The sequence below is a fragment of the Hydra viridissima genome, unplaced genomic scaffold, assembly GCF_058129835.1.
Source record: "Hydra viridissima isolate aposymbiotic clone 2 unplaced genomic scaffold, HvirCarnegie_v1 scaffold_10, whole genome shotgun sequence".
NCBI lineage: Eukaryota > Metazoa > Cnidaria > Hydrozoa > Anthoathecata > Hydridae > Hydra > Hydra viridissima.
This window is the reverse complement of record NW_028324309.1, coordinates 4,685,277-4,705,106: the sequence shown is the minus strand read 5'-3', so window position 1 is coordinate 4,705,106 and position 19,830 is coordinate 4,685,277. Positions and strand designations below refer to the sequence as shown.

The following is a 19,830-nucleotide window of genomic DNA, read 5'->3' as shown; positions in this document are numbered from 1 at the left end:
AAGTGTTTACTTGTTTATAGACACAAGTTTAAACTTGCTGAAGTATTTATTGGTTATACTGAGGACACTTGTGCATCTATTATTTTGAAACTTTCTAAAAAATTTGATGATCCCAAAAAGGTTTTATTTTGTTTTTAAAACTGTTTTGTTTTTATTACAAGAAATTTTATTACAATCATTACAAGAAATTTTATAGTTTCATTTTTACAAGTTCAATCATCCGTGTCATACAAGTTTTCTAGTATAATTCCAAAGAAGATTTTTAGAAAATTTGCCAAGTATAGGCAATAAAAATTTAAGATTCCTTATGTAACAGTTTGACACTGGAGATTATTTGAGTGTTTAAGTAAGCATCAGGTGAACCAAACTTCTGAAAGTAATTTTTACACTGGTGAATATACTTTAGATCTTTGAAGAAGGATGTAAGTTACTGTTAAGACTTGCTACACCAGATTCATTATTGAGAGTTAATTTAACAAGTCTCAAAAAAGACTTTGAATACCTCTGGGATATTTATTTTAATGAGCAGTTTCATCAGTCATTGCTGGAGTATCTTCAGGTTGAGTTGACAAATGAAGATAGTAAATTTTTGCAGGTGTGTAACTTTTATTGACTTTTTGTAAAATGAATTTTTTAAATTTATTTTTGCTATTAATTTTTTTTTTTTTTTTTTCATTTTTTGTTAGATCACCACATTTTCTAGACTCTTATCACCGCTCCACAAAGAAAATTTTGTCCAAGTTTTAAAGAATTTTAAAGTAGAGATAATATCGCTTGTGCAGTTCCAAACAGAACATTCTTTCAGAGAATTTATCAGGTTTTTTTTTAATTTTATTACTATCTTTTTTAACGATCAAGTAATGTTTAAAGAAATTAATTTTTCTTGTTTTATGAGTCTATCATAAAATACCTGCTTAAATTGTCTCAGAGTAACATTGTTTTTCAAGGAACTGAATTTTTAGTTTAGTAAAATTCATATTTCTAATCGCATTAAAAATATTTATCTGTTTTTTTAGCAACTATTTATATTTCATGGCTGTTTAATTGCCAATCAATTAATTTTAAGCTGTGTTGATTTATTTTGATTAGAGTTTTGTGTAGCGCTAAAAGTAACAAGAGAACACTTCTTATTATCCAAGTAAATAATGCACAAGAGAGGAGCAATTTAATTGCCTGTGCACAGTACATTTGTAAAGAAGAGTGCAGACAATATAAGATATCAGTTGTCTTTATTTTACAACTTAACTACAAGGCTAAAAACTTACATCTACTTGGATCATTCTCTTTCTGCGAATGCTATCATATTGATGAACTTTGGAACTCAAATGTGGCTTCTTTAATCAAGTATTCTGGTAAATCATTAGATGAAATTTTTCTTCACTTCATTGATGACAAGAATGCACAACATGGAATAACTCAGTTGGTGGTTGGGTCTGTTAAAATGAGCATTCGCCATTTAAGTGAAAGGAAGAAGATGAGCGCAGATGAAGTTTCTGAAAAAATATCAATACTAACACAACTTTTAAGAAGTGATCCAAAAGGTGATTTAAAATTTTTTTAACTTCAAGTTATAAATTTAGTAAGATATTAAGTTTTTTTTTTTTTTCTTTTATTTGAATTTCATCTACTTGCTTGCTTTTTACATAATTTTGTTAAGATTAATTAACATATATAAAGTTTGCTGTTTAAAAAATAAGATTAAATAAAAAATGAAGTTTTAAAAATTTGATTTGTTTAGTATTTAGATGGTTGTTAAGTTTATCATGTAGTATTTTTTTTTGTTGTTGTTATCTTTAAACTATGATTTTTTATTATTATTATTATTATTATTTTGCTTTTTTATTTTTTTGCTAAGTTGGGGTGTAAAATTTCATGCTCATCATACTTTCACAAAAACTGAGTTTTTTTATATCACTTTAAATGAATAATTGATGTTTGCATCAATTTATTTTCTAGATTAAAGTTTGCTAATTTTTCTTCAGGTAGCATTAGTGGCTCAGATTGTATAAACTAACATCTTTTTGTCAATTCTTTAGTACTAATATTAGAAGTCTGTTAATAATATTACTTCCTGTAGTCTCAAAACTCCACAAAATTCTTAGACTTTAGAATTTTGTTTATTTTTAAAAATTTTAGATTTTCAAAGTATTAGGGGTTGAAAATTTTAAATGTCTCCTTTGCTTTAAAGATTTTTTTTTTTCAAGTATTCAGCATGAGTAACTTATATAATACAATAAAAGTTTCTGCAAACAGTTGCTTGCTAAAAGAAAAGAATTAATATTTCATTCAAATTTAATATAATATTTTTCTTTTGCCCCTTTTTATTTTGGCTCTATAAGTTATTTCTTTAAAACATCTACATTCATTCCCTACTTTGTAATTCTCTTTTTAAGTATTTTATTATTTTTTTAAGTATTTATAATATTTTCTTGACCAAAAAATTTTAATTTTTTATACCATTTTTAACTATTTATATTTAAATTATTTTTTTAGAAACTAACTACTTATTTGTAACCACCATCATAAAGCTCATTCAAGATGCCTTTAAAGTAGAACAATCCAAAATGTTGCCATACCATGTTACCAATTGGATCCAGCAAGAAGCTGTTGAGCAAAAGTACCTTCCAGCCTATGGATCTTTTCAACAGGCATTGTGCTGTTATGTTGAAGATCATACGGTTCCCTTACTTTCTTCTATAATTGGTGGGATAGACATTTTTGATAATCTGATGATTTACCAAAATAAAGAATACACAGATTTGTGGCTTAAGCTGTTTGCAAATGCAAGTATTTCATATTTCAGTACTCAAAGTGAGTTGAACACATCATCACATACATCATTTCAATGCAAGTTTCCATTTTCTTATTGGCTCTTCAAAGAATTAGATGGCTCAATAAAAAAAGATATTCAACCAGGTTATTTTTCTTCCCTAAATCATATCTCACTAAAAATTAGTCTCTATTTTTTATTATTTGTCCTTGTTTACATAAGGTAACTTCTTTATTAATTGTCCTTGTTTACACAGTCATTTCTTTATTATTTGTCCTTGTTTACACAAGTAGGAAGGATGTTTGTAGGTTGTTTCAGTGAAAGGCTGTTATTTTAAAATAGTCCTTGCCTATCTCAATGTGTATCCCTGAGTATGTGAAAGTTTTTAGTAACTTTTCTGCTTAAGCCCTAATTCATTTTTTATTAACAGCAACTACATGTTTTTTTTTTTATAAGCATAACGCTTATAAGCATATAGAGGCTCAGATTTGGAAAAAAAATAAGCATATGTAAGCATATTCCTGAGCCTCGATGAACTATTTTAAAAATTTAAATTTTATTTAATTAAAAACTTGAAATAAATATATTTCTAAATTTAAACCAACAAAAACAACAAAAATCAAAGTTCATGTTTTGCAATGCAACGACTTTATGAAGTAATGAAGTCATTGTGTTGCAAAACCTAAACCTCAATACTTAAACATAAAAACATAAAGTTTAAGAGTCGCACTGAAGTGTTTTATTTCTCTCTTTTTTTTCTCTCTCTCACTTTTAATGTGCAGTTTGTTTAACACCATATTTAAAATGTTTATTTTATTTCTAAGTTCTATCTTTGATTTCATTGATAACATTTGTATATAGTATATATGTTTTATTTTTTATTATTATACTATAACATTAATTCAGCTACATTAAAACCAAGGCAAATACAGAGCTTAAGTTAATTTTTTATTTTTCTTATACCCATTAACCTTTAGCAACGCGCACACTTTAAAAAAGTATTGAAATAAGCATATTTTATTAGAAATATGCTTAAGCTTAAGCATATTTTTGAGCCTCTTTTAACTTTTTGCTTAAGCATACCCGAGCCTGTTTCAAAAATTTCATATGCTTATAAAAAAAAAAACATGTATTTATAATATGTTAAATTTAAATTTAGTTATTTATAACTGTTTTTATGATTAACTTAAGATCAGAAAAAGAATAGTTTTTGTATAAATGAATACAATAAAACTTGTTTAGATGCATATTTCATCATTTACAATACCATTTAGATGAATATGACATCATTTACAATATTATTTCATCCAAGCCCATGGGAAAATTAGTTTTGAAATTGACTTCATTTCAACTTGAAGATTACATTTTTGACTTGGTTCATTATTTATTTCCTAATGAAAGTCAAAGTTGTTACATGGTATGCATTATTTATTATAAGTGTTTTATTTATGAGGAATGTCTTGTTGAATGGACTAAACTAATTTTAGGCTTCTCGTAACAAATCTTAAACTTCTCTAGCTCTGTTTGATTTCCATAAAATATACAACAAAAGAATGTAATATTGCTCTCATAGCAATACTTTATTCTCAAACTACCTTTTAAATATTTAGACTTGATTTTTCATTTCATTATAGTTTAAAAAAAATTGATTTTAACTTGTAATAGTTTAAATCAAATAAATGTGGCAAAATCTTGGGATTTCACATTTATCACCTGTATCATTCTTTTGATCATTTTTTTGATATATCATTTATTTGATATTCAAATATGTAAATTATTACTACTTTTTTCTCCTTCTTTTAGCACAATTTGATTTTAACTCTGTTGTTTAAGTTACTTAAATCTTTGTTTTTATTTACATAACTTTTTTATTTTTACCATCATAGTGATTTACTAAATTTTTGAATAAAAGCTTGACAATTTTTTATTATAACTAATATAATTATGTGATTTACATAGTGGACTATGTAAGTCCGATTTTATGCACTAAAGCTCATTTTTATTTGTTTGACATAATAAAGTTTCCTTTTAGCATATGTTATTGTCCTGTATTACTTTTATCAAACCAAAAATATATTTATTGATAATCAGAAATATTTTACTTAAATTGACCTACTTTAAAAAAAAGTGTTAAATACTTAAATATTAAAATATTTTTGACTAATAAGAGAATGCAATACATTTAGATGCTGGTTTTTGCTGTGGATTTTTTTTCCCGTAAATACATGGTTTCTATCAGAAAATGTTCTGAAGTGGATGACATTGAGTATGATATAGTTTCAATTCATGTTATTTTGAATACAAAGGCAATAAAGGAACGAATAGAAAATATTGCTTCTGTACTAAGAAACCATGCAGAAGAAAAATTTTATATTCCAAAGAGTGAAGTTGTATGTTTGTATTTTTCCTGTACTTTTTTTTATATTCACTTCTTGATGTTGATGTAAGGATGTAACATGTGTAGCATGTGTAACATAAACACAAGTTTTTTAAATAATTTTTTTTTTAAAGGATGTAGATGTAATGGTGTTGGAGCAGTTGTTATCTACTCTTGGTAGTAATAGGTTGCTTCCTATTGGAATTGAAAAAGTTAGGAAGGCAAGACCTTTAGTCAATAATATTATTGGTTCTGCATTAAAGATGAAATGTGGGAATTTAACAATTAAAAAGATAAATGAATTAAGGTAAAATTAATATTTTCAAATCTTCTATCATATTATAAAATATCTAAGATATTGTTCCAATTAAGTTTCAATGTCATTGAACAAGATTTTGAAAATAAATTTGATGCTTTATTACATTATTTATGCAAACAAAGTTTGTTAAAACTGTAATTGTTTTAACTATTTCAAATGCTTTAAAATACTGGAAGCAATTTACTGCTGTACAAGTACAATTCGCTACACACTACTAAGTCAATCAATAGAACAAATGGAATGATTATGATGTCATGTAAAGTATTTGAGTTGGTAGTGGTGTTTCTTGTTTTTTGTGGTGCTGGTGCTTTGTGACAAATAATTATGGACTATTTTTAAACTTTAGCTGAGACTCTGCAAGATATCTTCCTTGAAAACATCATGACCCTTGACAGAATAAAGTGATTATAAAATTGGGTACAAAGTACCAGAGAAGGTTATGAACAGTACAAAATTAACAATGTCTCCAGGAATATTTGCAGAGAAGCTATTGCCTTATTATTTTGTGGAACAAAGGAGAGATACAATACAACTAGGATATATAGATTATCAGACTTGTTGCCAGTTTCTATATGTATTAAACATAGTTCAAATCAGTCAAACAATTGTACTTACTCCAGTTATTTTTGTCAATACTTTATGATTAGGTTGTCAAAGTGGTTTGGATTTAAAAATAAAGTATATTTTAAAGCTTTATGACATCTGCCATGCAATAATTTGATGCCAAAATTATGTCAACTATCTGTCACCCAATTGCTAATGAAGCTATTGAAGCTTTAGCTTTTAGAGTGATTTAACATTCTGGGTAAAAGTTGAATTGTAATTGTAATTCACAATTGAAATACCATTTAACAAATTGCAACTGCACTCTATATCTTTATTCTTAAACATCTGCAAAAGTAACACAAACAAAAGAAACTTTGTCCAAAGACCAAAGTATCATAAAATATCTGCAAAACTGTAAAGTAAAACTTTATAATAAAAATGTTAATTTCTTATTGTTTCCACGAACAGATTTGATTTTTTTAGTATTAAGCTAAGCACAAAATATTTTTATGCTAGCTGAATATTTTTTCTTCATCAATATGGTGTCTTATGGATGTTGTAATTAAAATAGTAGTTATACATTACATTTGCTACCAGTTTTAAATTTTAAAGAAAATTGACAGAATTTATTAAAGAAATAAAATTAACTTTATTCAGTTTTCTCTTTAAAAAATTACAAAAAAAAAACTCTTGCAAGCAATTGAAAATCTCATTTTATGAATGTCTTTGTGTTAATGAATTGACAATTTAAATCAAATAATACACAGGGGGCTAAAAATGTTAGAATAAATATTTTTTTCTTCTTTGCTGTGCTCTTGTTCACCCTGGTTTAACCTATTAACATTATCAAGATGATAAAAAGTTTCGTAGTATAAACTTAACCATTTTTATGGTACTAAAATTTAAACAGGCACTAAATTTTGAAAATGCATTTTGAAGTGGTGCATGAGATAACTCAACTACTCTTAAATAATTCTGGGGCATAGAATTTAAAAATCTCATCCAGTTTTGACATTTAGTTCTAGTTTTTCTGTCTCAAAATACTCTATTATCTCAATATATTGGTGAGATAGCACTAATTGATCATCACTAAAATGATCCAAAATTTCTGAAACTCAGCCTGAACAAATTTGGGGAAAAAAGTTATTTTGATACTGCTATCTTTGTCTATTACAAAGTTATGCAAATGTGACAACAGTTAATCAGTCAACATAAAATAGGAATTATGTCCTCTTATCAAATTCACTGATCACTGCTGCGGTTAATACAGTTTAATTTTACCGAAAATATTTTCTTGGTAAAATTAGTCTTTTTTTGATTCAAAACCATTTTAAAAAAAACATTTTTCATTTCTTTTTTTGTGTACATTTTATTTTGGCATTATTTCCCATAAAGATTTGTCAAATTGTCAAATAATTTTTTTTTAGAACTCAATGGTGTAAACTTCGAATATATGAAAGATTTGCTGATTTTGTTTTTCATCCTTCGACATGTTTTTGCTTTCATCAAATAAAGTTACTAACTTCACTATGGAAGGTTATCTAATCATTTATCTTAAATATTAAATACCATTTTGTTAGATGACAATCTAATATGTATTTAAAATAACAGGATTTATTTACTAGAAATGAGTTGAAAAAAAATATAAAAAAGATGATGATTCTTAAGCTTAAATATCCTAAAACCAAAATTTTCCATAAAAGCTGTTTAACAAAACATTGTTGAGCAATATAGTTTCAGTAAAAATGTTTTAGAGGTTTGGTAGGGTAAGTGTAACCAGAGCTTTAGCTAAAATCAAACCTAATATTCTGGTGTTTCTGTAACTGTACCTTCATCTTGCATTAGTTAAAGTTTACTTAAAGTTTACTGCTAATCCTGAAGTCATAAGACAAATGAAAATAATCTAAGATAAAAGTTCACTTAAACATTACTGCTAATCCTGAAGTCATAAGACAAATGAAAATAATCTAAGATAAAAATTTGGTCATCTTGCATCACTTAAAGTTTACTTAAACATTACTGCTAATCCTGAAGTCATAAGACAAATGAAAATAATCTAAGATAAAAATTTGGTCATGATGCATCGCTTAAAGTTTACTTAAACATTACTGTTAATCCTGAAGTCATAAGACAAATGAAAATAATCTAAGATAAAAATTTGGTCATGATGTTATCGAATGTTGTTAATATTTTTAAAAATAAGCTTTTTTTAATTTTGTTAGGGTTTTATCAAGCATTGTCCTTGATATTGTAATTATTGTATTAACTTTTTTGTGTGCAGGCATTAAGTTTATTGCCAAATGATATGTTATTAGAAGACTCCTGGAATATACTAGAAGAGTTTTTGAATCAAGCATTTGTAATGGACTATAATGATCTGTGAGTACAAGCCATTTCTTTTCAAAGCTGTTTTTTTTTTTTATAAAACTTTTTTACCTAATGTAACTGTTAAATTCTTAAATGTTATTCTTATTATATATAAACATCTGAATGTTTTAGAAAAGCTGATTGTCTAGTTTGTGATGATAGCAAACTTTCATTCAATCTTCCTTGTTGCCAAGCTATATCTAAAAAATGTATCCATCATATTCTTCTTGAAAGAAAAAATTGTGCAAATTGTGGAACTTTTTTTAAAAAGGAATATATCTTCCAAGAAAGTTTTGAAAGAAGGTAATTAAGAGTTTGATATAAAAAGTTTTGCTCATTTTTAAAATCTCATGATGAATTAAACTTTTCAGAGCCTTTAAATTCTAAATAAACTGATTTAGGCACATGGTTTTTGAAAGAAACGAGTTCAAAAAGCGCTGCATAGTTTTTTATGCAGAAATTGTTACCGAGTTTTACTTCATGAGGAATGATGTTGATAGAGTGAATAAAGACATCCTTGAAAAGATAATTAATTATGTTTTCCTTCATGATAACACACGTGTTATTCAATCTTTTTTAATTCAACATCTAATTCAAAGGTAATTTTTTTTTGTTTGCTTAAAAACGGTTTTTGAGTTTAAAATAGATTTTATAATCATTTTTAAACTTTGATAATAATCAAACATTAAAAAATTGTTTTAAAGTGAATTCCTGAAACTTTTTAAGATAGTGACACGACTTTGCATTGTTAAGAGCAATATGTTAAAAAGTAAAATAAGTTTGGTAATCAACAAAATGAGTCTAAAAAAAAACAATATTGAGGGTTGGTAAGAGGTAAGAGGTAAAAATCAGCATAAACACAGACACTGACAAGATGCTCGGGGGTGAAGTCTAGCAGTTTGAAGAACACCTCATACTCATCTAATTAAACCTTTCTGTTCCAAGTTGTCAACTTTTATCTGAAAAGTAGCACTTTTCAATCAAATACTTAAAACCTATACTTATTAATGTTGTGGCAACTTGAGATATTGATTTGCACTGTGAGATATTGGTCTACTGTTTGTAAAATTCACATAAGAGTGGCAAGTAAATGTTATTTTATATTGTTATAATACTGTAGATCTAACAATGAAGATGAAAATTACTTGCAAAAGTATTTTGATAGACAATTCAAGTTTGCAGAAAAATATCATCTTGACTTTGCTACTCTCCTTATCTACTGTTTTGAGGTAAATTAATAATTTTTAGTAAACAGTTTAGAATTTAATATGTAGAAAGCATCAATATTTTGTATGTATGGTTTTAAATGGAAAAATCTTAAATTATTTTTTTATGATTTATTCTGATTCTTTTTTTTTTTTTTTTTTTTTTTTGTTATATTTTTAAAATATTAACTTTTTTTTTTATTAAGTTTATTAAGTCACATTTTGTTCTTTTGTTTAAGAATAAACTGCAATCAAGGTATTCAATTTTAAAGAGAAATACAGCTATAGAAGCTGATTTTCTTAACCATGTATCTGATGAACTCGAAAAATTATCTTACTTTATCGAAGAATTTCAGTCAGTTGCATCAGTGACATCACTTAAAAATATTGCATCAATCCGATTGTACTTGGCGTATTCTGCAGAGATTTTGTATGCACGGTTTTTTTGTAAAGAGGGTATTGCTGAAGGCCATTCACGAATTCTCAAAAACATTTTTGCAAGCTTAAGACAGTTTGTTCTTAAATATAAAGGCAGTCCTTCTCATGTATACTTGTTGAAACAAATTGTCCGTAATTATGGAATGGACTGTTTGAAAAAAATTGCATTGGAGCCTGAAGTTAATTGGCTTTTTGTTAAGGAAGAATCTGTAAGTATAGAGCACCCTAAAAACTAAGTTTTGTTTTTGTATCTTTGATATCTATGAGTTGTAGGTTAAGCTTTATAGAAGAATATTGGTTGGGAATTCTTCTAGAAAAAATATTGCTTAGAATGGAGAGCACTATTGATATGGACTGTCTAAAGGAGGTAGAATGGAACTTAAATGGTCTAGAATCTATATTGCCACAATCCCCAATCAAAGTAAAGGGCTCAGAATATCTATTAAAAGGATTAGTAAAGAGACCCAAAGTATCACTAGTGAAAAAAAACTGGGTGATGGCAGGAACAAAGCATTAAAGTAATTGAATCAAATTAAGCTTCCTTAGAATATCTAATGTTTACATTTGCTTGGTAACTTACTGGAACCAAGGTTTTTCAATTTAGATTCAGTTCCTAACATCAAAAACAAATCTAAGTATTATCAAAAAAAACTAGATGTGGAATTAAAATACAAAAATAGTAATCTTTAAGAACTTAAGCATGTAGAGAATTAAATGTATAAAATATTTGCTGATATTATTAGCTTTGTCTACAATTTTGATAATTTTAACATTATAGAGAAAAGTTAAAAGTTACGACAAATTCTTACTGTATGGTAATAATTATAAAAATACGATCAGTTGTTTGGTTACAAGTGTATTGGAAGAAGATTTTACTAAACTATCTCATCTTGAACAGGTTCTTTTTTTTTTTTTATCTAAAAATAATTACTCTTTATGGATGCATGCTTTAGTGAAAAAACTACATCAATTGAACAACTAGTATTGTGTAGAAATATGATGAAGTTCACTTTTACATTATTTTTAGGATACAAAAAGACGCAACTTACTTTCAATGTTACAACTAGCGATTGTTAAGGGTATTTCCAATCTACCAGAGAAGGTTAGTTTTTTATATGGTTATTTAGCTGACCATATTGTAAGAACTCCAACAATGGTGTTAAAAATGAAAATGCGAACATTCATAGTATTAGTATTTTCCTCTCTAAGACAAAACTGTTATTTGTGCTATTTTTAAAGTAATAGGAAATGGCAATAACGAAAAGTTTATTTAAGAAGAGCCTACCAATCCATAGCTTTATATTCTGTTCATCATTTCCTAAAATGCACCTGAATTGAATTTCAACATGAGAAATTGTGCTTAATGTTTTTGATAGTATTAATGGTGGCATCAAGTAAAAGTTTGGGGAGCATAAAGTTAGATGAACAAGCAACCAGAAAAAAAATTGCAAAATTCTACTTTATTTTAGTAGGTGTCATCTCTTAAAAAACAAGGTAGAAAGTGAAAATAACAGATACTAATGAATCTATAGAAAGTATGGCTATTGCAGACATTAAATTTTTTTTTGGTTTTTCCCATGGCATTTACTGGATCAAAACCTCAAATACAAAATAACTAATGTGCAAGTCTTCAAACTTGTTTTGTATTGCCTGTCTTAGTCATTATCATTAAATAATGGTCAGAAAGTCAAAGAATTTTTTATAAATGTCTATAAATTTTTCTTTTCTCTTTGTTAATTTTTAACAAAAAAATTTAAAGAAAACTAATTTATTTATCAATTTTTTTTTTTTTTATTAACTGTTGGTTACTTTTTTTTGTTGATGACTATTTTTTTAGGTTGTAACCAAAGTGCAGCATAGGTTAAATATACAGGTAAAAATATTTTTTTTATTTCTAGAAATCCTGCTTACAATTTATTTTTGATAGATGGAATAGTTGTTTGTAGTGATTGTATTAAATATTTGTTTAAGCTTTCATAGGTTTTTAGAAATGTTTGTTTACTATGAAAAAATTCTCAGTGGTTGAACGTTATTCTGATGTCTTATATCATTTTTGGGTTGTTGTAACCTGTGGCAAACCTGCAATTAATTTTTACACACTTCTCATGACAAATCCTAGCCAAGTCAATGTAAGAATATTTTTTGATATAAGTCTTTTTCATCAGTTTGTCTTATTTGACAGAGTTATTTATACAGTCTGCTACAGTACAAGGAAGATTTTTTTCTGTCTATTTTGAAGTATTTTTGTTGTATAGGGTTGGTTTTTTCCTGCAATGCCAAGTGACAATTTTCTAGAAGTGTTTGGCGTTAGACAAACAGATAAGAACTCTGCTTTTGTCTTTTACAGTAAGGGTTTTTGTTGTTGAAATATTTTAAAACCACAGGGGAAAAACCAGAATTCACAGATTTTAATTTTTTATCCCCCTTTTTTTCTTCTTCCAAATTGAAATATTATTCTGACTATGCAGATAAATTGAAAAATCACCTGTTACCAGTAAAGAGCAGTTAAAAATACCACATCCTTTGTAAGAAAAAGGCACTTTCAAATTTCATTTGGTCTTCATTTACAAAAGTGCATTATTCCTAGGTTATAATACACTTTTGTTTATTAAAATTTCACAAAAACAACTATTTATTTTCAAGTTTTGTAAGCTTGAATTGGTTACTCTAAAAACGTGGTGTCAATTCAGTACTTATGGTTCAAAAACATAAAAATGCTCAAATGTTAAAAGCTTAAGGATTTTGTTTTGCTTGGTGACTATAATATTATTTTATAACTATTTCTATCTCATTACTAATTCTTATTCTTCAAAAATCAATAATGAAATTTAAACAAATAATGAAAAAATGTTTTGTCAAAGTTTTTATTTTATATACTCATAAATTTGTTTTCCAAAACTTTAAGAACCTTTTTTTTTTTTCTTTTAGCCTGTCCTAAAGGTCATCCCTATGTAATAACTGAGGTGAGTCTGGATTTTTCATAAATTTCTTTTTTTTATATTGAAGACCATTATTCTTTTAGAAATAACCTTTTAACACTATTACTAGTGTGGTCGTCCAAACCAAGTGTATATTTGTCCGGATTGTGGCTTATCTATTGGTGGTCAAAATCACGTGTTAATTAATGGAAATAAGACCGTTTATAACAGGTAATAGATAAATACATTCGTAAAAATTTGCTATTAACATTTGCAGTGTTTTTGTCTAATAAATTTCAGTTTCTACTTATTTTTTTTTATTTCTTTTTTCTATTTAAATAGCTATGACAACACAAGATCTGGTCATTGCTTGGGTTCCCCATCTGAACGCAGTTCTTTTGCCATTCCTCAACGAAATTTGACTCCTGCTTCTACCACTTTGCAAAACTTACTTGTAGATCTTTCTTTGCTTGTTGCAGTCCTAATGGGACATGAGAAGGCTAGTGTCAAGTTTACATATGTTTTGTCATTCAAAAAAAATATCCAAATTTTGTCAGTCTAAAGTCTGTTTTTTTTTAATAGGACGTCAGTAAATTGGTGTACCCTCATACAGAGCCTAATGAGATACAAGAGTTTTTGTTGCAGCATTTAGAAAAAGATTTCTCTCTTTTATCAAATACAATTGCAAAAAACGATGATGAAACAAATACTGCAGTGCATTTGTTGTTAAAGCGTTTGTTAGAATCTAATAAACAAGGTTGTGACGTCTGTTTAATTTGTCGCTCTATCATAATCATTTTTATTTATTGCACAGATTGGCATATATTTTTCTTTTTGTTCTGTTCACTCTGTGTTTTGAGTTTTCGATTTTATGGTATCTTCTAGAATACCAGCATCTTGAATTGAAAGATCAAACTTCACGCAAAACATTTGAAAACGCTTTCGACCGGACAGTTGTACAACCGTTTTTTTCAGTTAGTTAATGCAATTACTTACTGTTACTTACTAAAGCTCTATTACTATTTTCAAAGACGTTTTATTATTTATATTTTGTAATAAACTACGGTGTTTACTATGCATTCTATATTTAAAAAGAACTTTTTAATTTTAGTCTTTGGATGAAGAATTAACGTTGTTTAACAAGCATTTGTTGATGGATCCTTGTATAAATGATTCTCCTTTAATGAGGGAAATTTATGAGCTTGATGACGAACAGGTCAATGAACGTTCCTCTGTTACAGTAATGAGTCCACAACTTTGGTTTTACAGACAGTCAGTTTCATTTGAAAGTCTCAAAAATGCTATTCAACTGAGAGTAGCTTCAGGAGATGCTAAAGATATTTCCATTCTTGCAACGTTTTTAGAACAGGTAATTTGGGGTCTTAAAATATATTCATGAAATTTAAATGTGAAGTAAAACTTCATGTAAATGATAAGTTTACTAAAGTAATAAATTTACTTTTTTTATACAGCTTAAAATTTCATAAATTTGATCTTCAGGAAACGGTTCTTAGCATGATCAAAGACTTGCCATCAATAATTGAACTTCAAAAATTTTTGCAGCATGAGTTTAATTACAAGCTTGACAAACAAACTGCTGCTGATAAATCTGTCAAACAAATATTATCAGAATTACGAAGAGGCAAGTTTGTCTTGTTAAATATTCTTTCATAAGCCACTAAAGTCAAACATATTCTCCTATGGATTATAACTGATATTGCTAAATCTTTTTAGAAGTAAAAAATGCAGCACACAAGCTCTTCGGATCTTTCATTAAATCATGGAATCAGGCGCGTAGCCATTTTACTGGTTAGCGTATTTTTCTTCCCCATGTTAGTTTAACAATTTAGAGAGTTAAGCTTTGTATTTATATACTAATATACTGTTGACTTGCCAAAACAGATATTCAAAATGCTAATCTGTGTTTTAAACTTTATTTCGTTTAGAAAAACAGATAAACTTACAACCCAACCTTCCTTCTGTTAAGCTTGATCTAAACAGCAAGTTGGCATACTTTATCAGTTCAAACTCTAATGATGGTTTATGTGCTACAGTGTTGATTGATTTTCTTTCTCGTAAACAGAACGAACTTTTAGAGGAATGCAAGATGGTTAATAGTAGCCAAGTTATTCAGCGAATTCCTTTATTGCAGTTGAAAGAGACTGACGTGATTTCTTATGAAAGGAAACGCGATCTTTTACCATTAGCATTATTACACTGTGATTATTTTATTGGTGCTGTGAGGTCTCAAAAAATGAAGTTTAATCTAGAAGTTATTCAAAAGCGTCTTTTTGAAAATGTGATTTACGGAAAAGCATTCATTCATGTTGAATCTTTCAAATTTTTCTACAGAGATGACGTCAAAAGTTTGAATTTTCCTTTGTTGAGGCGTTCAGTTAAACAGGTTAATTTTTTTTGCTAATGTTAAATGATTAATTAATTTTGTTTTTATTTTTTAATTAATTAATTTTAATTTTAGTTAATTTTTTTGCTAATGTTACGGTATCTGCGATTATAACATGATCACAGCAGTAACTATGATTTGTTTGTTTTAAATTGGAATCAATTATCATCACTATTTTATTAATTATTATTATTACTGTATTATTATTAGTTGCTCATTATCAGCTCAATATTAGAATTATTACACTGGTTTTTATCTATTAGACTGGTATTCCTTTCTTTTAGACTGTTATTCCTTTCTTGGAACAACAGAAGATGTTAGATGAGATACTTGATATAGCAGATGTATCATTTACTTTACGAGCTGTAGAGATAGCTATTGGTATATTAGCATCTACTGGGGGTGACCCAAATATGCTCCTAAGAAAATACCTAACAGATATCCTTCGTATGAATGAACGTGAATGTTTAGCGAGTGGAAAGGTTTTTTTAAAAATTTTTATTTTTTTAAACACCCCCAGATGGAAATGTTAAAATGTTTTTATAGTTGTTACTTTGTTTATTACTTTTTTGCTTTCTTTAGATGCATGATTGCATTCGATTGACTCACATGTATTCCTTATGGCTCATGTTGACGGTAGAAAGAGCGCGTCGAATATTATCTGGAAATCAAGTATGGATGCGTAATTTAAGCCATTCCGTTTCTTACTGATAAATATATCAAATTTTTTGCATAATCTTTTTTTTTTTTTTTGCAGATTCCATTTCAAATTAACGAATCCTTTATGTCTGAGGAGCTTGAGATTGAAGTCAGAGAAGAACAGGAGAAATTATTTCTTCACGTTGATACGAAAGAATTAATTTATCTTGTTACTGAATATATTGTTTTAGAACTGCCTTTAAGAAATCAATCTGCTACCACCATGTCGTAAGAAACACTTTTAAACTACAATTTCATTACTTGTTGATTTGTTGTTTTTTTTAAAAATAAATAAAAAATAAAGAACTATTAATTGAAACGAATAGCTTTTAAAAATGTGAACAAATTTTCGTTAATTTTAAACATTTTGAAAGTATTATTTCATAATAAGAAAGTATTTCATAAATTTTTTCCCGACCTAAAGTGACACAGAAGTTTTAATGGCTCAACATTTTTAAGCGCCACTTGAAATTCAAAGGTCTTATTTTGCTGTTCATTCTTAAAACTGAAAAAAAGTAATTCACTTTTCTTTTTATTTTTTTTTTTCTAAAGTTAGGTTTTTTCCTATAGGTTAGTTGATGCTCTACAAATTTACGAAGATCAGCAGGGTTCGCAGATCATTCATGATGTTAATAAAATACACGAGGCTTTTCAACTGAAACATATTTACTTGTTATGGAAAATTTTAATGAACGACACGTATCTTTAATAAAAAAAGATTAGTTTTTTAAAAATAAGGAAAATCTTGGAAGAAATTTTTTTCATATTTTCATTTTTATTTTTTATTCGTCATTTCAAAAGATTTGTTACTTTTTGGTAATTGCTGGTGTGTTGGCAATATCTCAATATCTTATCCGTAAAGTTTAGGTTTCCGTTAGGTTCGTGCATCCGAGCAGAAAAAAAAAACTAGTCTTAGTGCATCTTTACTTATGTTAATTTTTGTTTGACATTCTTTTATCTTTGTTGCGAGACTGTAAAAAAAGTTAAAAACCATTGACATCAAAAAAAGTTAGTAAGGTGTTTTTCCTTTTTTTTTTTTTTTTTTTTTTTTTTTTTTTTTTTAACGAACTACTTTTATTGTTATTGTTTTTTATAACTAACATTTCTGAACACTTTTATGTATTTTTATTAGTAAAAAAAGTAGTAATAATAAAAAATAAATGTTAATTTTTCCAATATCCTTTGTTTAAAAAACGATGATCTCATTTAAAGTTGCACTGCTATGTTTAAGTTTAGTCTATGCTAAAGTTTAGTGTTCCTCAAAACACTTTAACTTACTGGATTAAGCATAAAGAAGACATAATTAGCAAGTATGAGTCTGGTCAATTTAGAGCAAAGAGCTCATCTTAATGTTGACAATCTCAAAGCAATTGAATTAATATTTTTACCACCCAGCACAACCTCCAAAACTCAACCAATGGACCAGGGAATCATACGGGCGTTGAACGCTTTTTATCGCACGGATGTTATGAGGCGTCAGATCAAATACATCGATGCTGGTAAAACGACCCCAAAAATCAACATTCTTGAAGCTATGAGCATGTTGGTCAGGTCATAGGACGCTGTGTCAACAAACACTTCAAAAAATTCTTTTAGAAAGGCAGGCGTCTCACAAGAAATACAGGTTGCAGTTATGAATGCTGAACATGATCCTAACAAAAGATGCTTGAAGAGAACGTCAACGAGCTCAGATCACGTGGTTTAGTAGATGAAGACTTTGCTGTTGACGACTACGTAAACATAGATTTTGAGATTTGTACAAGTGAAACAATTGCTATCACAGATTGAAAACTTCTGGATTCCATTTTAACCAACAATTATGCCGAGGTAGAAGAGGAGATAGATGAAGAGTCAAACAATTTGCCTTCCGAATAGCCTAAATTTTCAGAGATTGCACGTGCAATCGAGTTACTTGAATGCTGGTCTTTTTCTGACAATAGTGGCGTCGAAATTCGACAATCACTAAGCCTCGCATCGAAGATTTTTGACAAAAGCTCTTTAGAAACAAAAAACCAATCGAAAATGGACAATTTTTTCAAAAAATTGTAAAGAATTTATTATTTTACAAGGAAAGGACATAAGCAGCTTCTAATTCCAAAGGTCTTTTTTACTTTCTACTTCTGTTAAAATTTAATAGTAACTTGAAACAGATCACTTTAAAGAGGATTTTTCACTTATTTGAAGTAAATTCTTATTCCCTTTAGGAGATTCGAATAACTGAGAGTTAGGGGTGGTAACCGATTAACGATTAATCGATTTAAAAAAACTTAATCGTTAATCGATTAATTTCCAAACGATTAATCGAATAATTTTAAAAATCGTTTCAAGCGTTTTAATTTTTAAAACCGCTTTAAAAATCAAAAAAGTTCGGCGTTTTTTGACAATAAACTTTTACTTCGTACCGCTGTGAAATGTAAACAAAAATTATACAGTAAAATCTCTCTAATTCGAATCTCCATAATTCCAAAACCTCCGTAATTCGATTAAATGTAAAGTCACCGTAAAATGCTATTAAGAAGAGTCAACATTCTATAATTCGAAAATCTCTCTAATTCAAACTTTTGTTAATTCCCGTAAAAATCCGAATTACAGAGATTGTACAGTATTTTCAGTGCGGTAGTACAAATAGCCTGGTCGAAAGAATCCGGATTGAATTTGACTATTGATATCTTCGGATGTATCACTGATGGTGCTTCAATTATGAAGAAAATGGGACGAGAAATGGGGGTTATTCACCAACTTTGCAATTGCCATGGGATTTATCTTGCAGTATGTGATATTCTTTATAAGAAAAAAAGTTCAGCAATGGAAACAACTCAAGAAGAACTAATCAATGGTGAGGATAAAGAAAATGAAGAAGCTGAATGACAATGAAGAATGCTGGAATGAAGAAAATAATAGTTTTGTTGATGAGGGAACCCAGTTTAATGAGGACTATGGTATTCTTATACCAAAGGTTCGTAAAAAAGTCAAGATGTTTAGAAAATCACCACTTAAAAATGATATTCTTCAAAACATTTGTAAAGCTGATTTAGGAAAAGAGCTTAAGCTTATTCTGATATTAGAACAGGATGGAATTCTCAAATCAGTATGTTAAAACAATTCTTGGAATTAAAAAGTGCTATTGGAAAAGCTCTTGTGGATATATCCAGAACTGATTTGATTTTAAAAGAAAAAGAAATAAAACAGATCTCTGATATTGTTCAGGCTCTTCATATTGTAGAGCTATGTTTTATAGTATTGGGAAATAGAGACTGTAATCTGATGAAATCTGAAAAAATTCTTTTGTTTTTAATCTTAAAAAGCAAAATACTAATAAAGGTCAAAATTTATTTACTGTTGTCTCTGAGAGAATTAATAAAAGAAGAAATTGTAATATTGTTGGTTTACTTTGCCATTTAGATAATCCGGGTGACTATAAGTCAGATTCAGACTCACCAGGTAATCTTTTAAAGTACCCAAAGAAAAATGGTATTGTTAAAACAGCAAGAGAAATGTATGTACGCTTGTTTCTACGTGATGATAACCAAAGGAATAGTGAATTAGAAGTAGCATCTGAGTATCACCTACAACTTCATCAATAGGAACAGCTAAAGGACTTGTAATTCATCCCCTCAAGAAATTTTGATTTGTATTAAACGTGAAATGTCAGTATTTGAAAGCACTGGAAAAAGACCATGCGCTTTATAAAAGACTTATAACGCCATGCCAAGCCTTCCCCCATCTTCTATAGAAGCAGAAAGAAGTTTTAGGGCTGCTTGTTTGTTTATTACTAAGTAATGAACTA

General features: G+C 28.0%; 1 protein-coding gene across 4 annotated transcripts in view; it reads left to right on the top strand.

Moving 5' to 3' along the window:
• LOC145192792 (E3 ubiquitin-protein ligase rnf213-alpha-like) overlaps nucleotides 1–17,055 on the top strand; it is a 75,756-nt gene extending 58,701 nt beyond the window's left edge. For all 4 annotated transcript variants that reach the window (XM_090065716.1, XM_090065718.1, XM_090065717.1 and 1 more), the window contains 32 exons: nucleotides 21–120; nucleotides 407–595; nucleotides 687–817; nucleotides 1,090–1,541; nucleotides 2,494–2,916; nucleotides 4,045–4,187; nucleotides 4,957–5,160; nucleotides 5,282–5,454; nucleotides 7,440–7,548; nucleotides 8,294–8,391; nucleotides 8,512–8,682; nucleotides 8,781–8,978; nucleotides 9,500–9,608; nucleotides 9,824–10,231; nucleotides 10,801–10,920; nucleotides 11,050–11,124; nucleotides 11,860–11,895; nucleotides 12,011–12,151; nucleotides 12,278–12,368; nucleotides 12,951–12,985; nucleotides 13,071–13,171; nucleotides 13,283–13,439; nucleotides 13,523–13,697; nucleotides 13,826–13,914; nucleotides 14,052–14,309; nucleotides 14,441–14,582; nucleotides 14,675–14,749; nucleotides 14,887–15,344; nucleotides 15,629–15,826; nucleotides 15,927–16,016; nucleotides 16,102–16,271; nucleotides 16,614–17,055. In XM_090065716.1, the coding sequence (XP_089921842.1) occupies nucleotides 21–120; nucleotides 407–595; nucleotides 687–817; nucleotides 1,090–1,541; nucleotides 2,494–2,916; nucleotides 4,045–4,187; nucleotides 4,957–5,160; nucleotides 5,282–5,454; nucleotides 7,440–7,548; nucleotides 8,294–8,391; nucleotides 8,512–8,682; nucleotides 8,781–8,978; nucleotides 9,500–9,608; nucleotides 9,824–10,231; nucleotides 10,801–10,920; nucleotides 11,050–11,124; nucleotides 11,860–11,895; nucleotides 12,011–12,151; nucleotides 12,278–12,368; nucleotides 12,951–12,985; nucleotides 13,071–13,171; nucleotides 13,283–13,439; nucleotides 13,523–13,697; nucleotides 13,826–13,914; nucleotides 14,052–14,309; nucleotides 14,441–14,582; nucleotides 14,675–14,749; nucleotides 14,887–15,344; nucleotides 15,629–15,826; nucleotides 15,927–16,016; nucleotides 16,102–16,271; nucleotides 16,614–16,752 (5,458 nt within the window). In that variant the 3' untranslated portion in view covers nucleotides 16,753–17,055. The remainder of the gene's footprint in view (nucleotides 1–20; nucleotides 121–406; nucleotides 596–686; nucleotides 818–1,089; nucleotides 1,542–2,493; nucleotides 2,917–4,044; nucleotides 4,188–4,956; nucleotides 5,161–5,281; nucleotides 5,455–7,439; nucleotides 7,549–8,293; nucleotides 8,392–8,511; nucleotides 8,683–8,780; nucleotides 8,979–9,499; nucleotides 9,609–9,823; nucleotides 10,232–10,800; nucleotides 10,921–11,049; nucleotides 11,125–11,859; nucleotides 11,896–12,010; nucleotides 12,152–12,277; nucleotides 12,369–12,950; nucleotides 12,986–13,070; nucleotides 13,172–13,282; nucleotides 13,440–13,522; nucleotides 13,698–13,825; nucleotides 13,915–14,051; nucleotides 14,310–14,440; nucleotides 14,583–14,674; nucleotides 14,750–14,886; nucleotides 15,345–15,628; nucleotides 15,827–15,926; nucleotides 16,017–16,101; nucleotides 16,272–16,613) is intronic.
• Nucleotides 17,056–19,830: the final 2,775 nt, after the last annotated feature.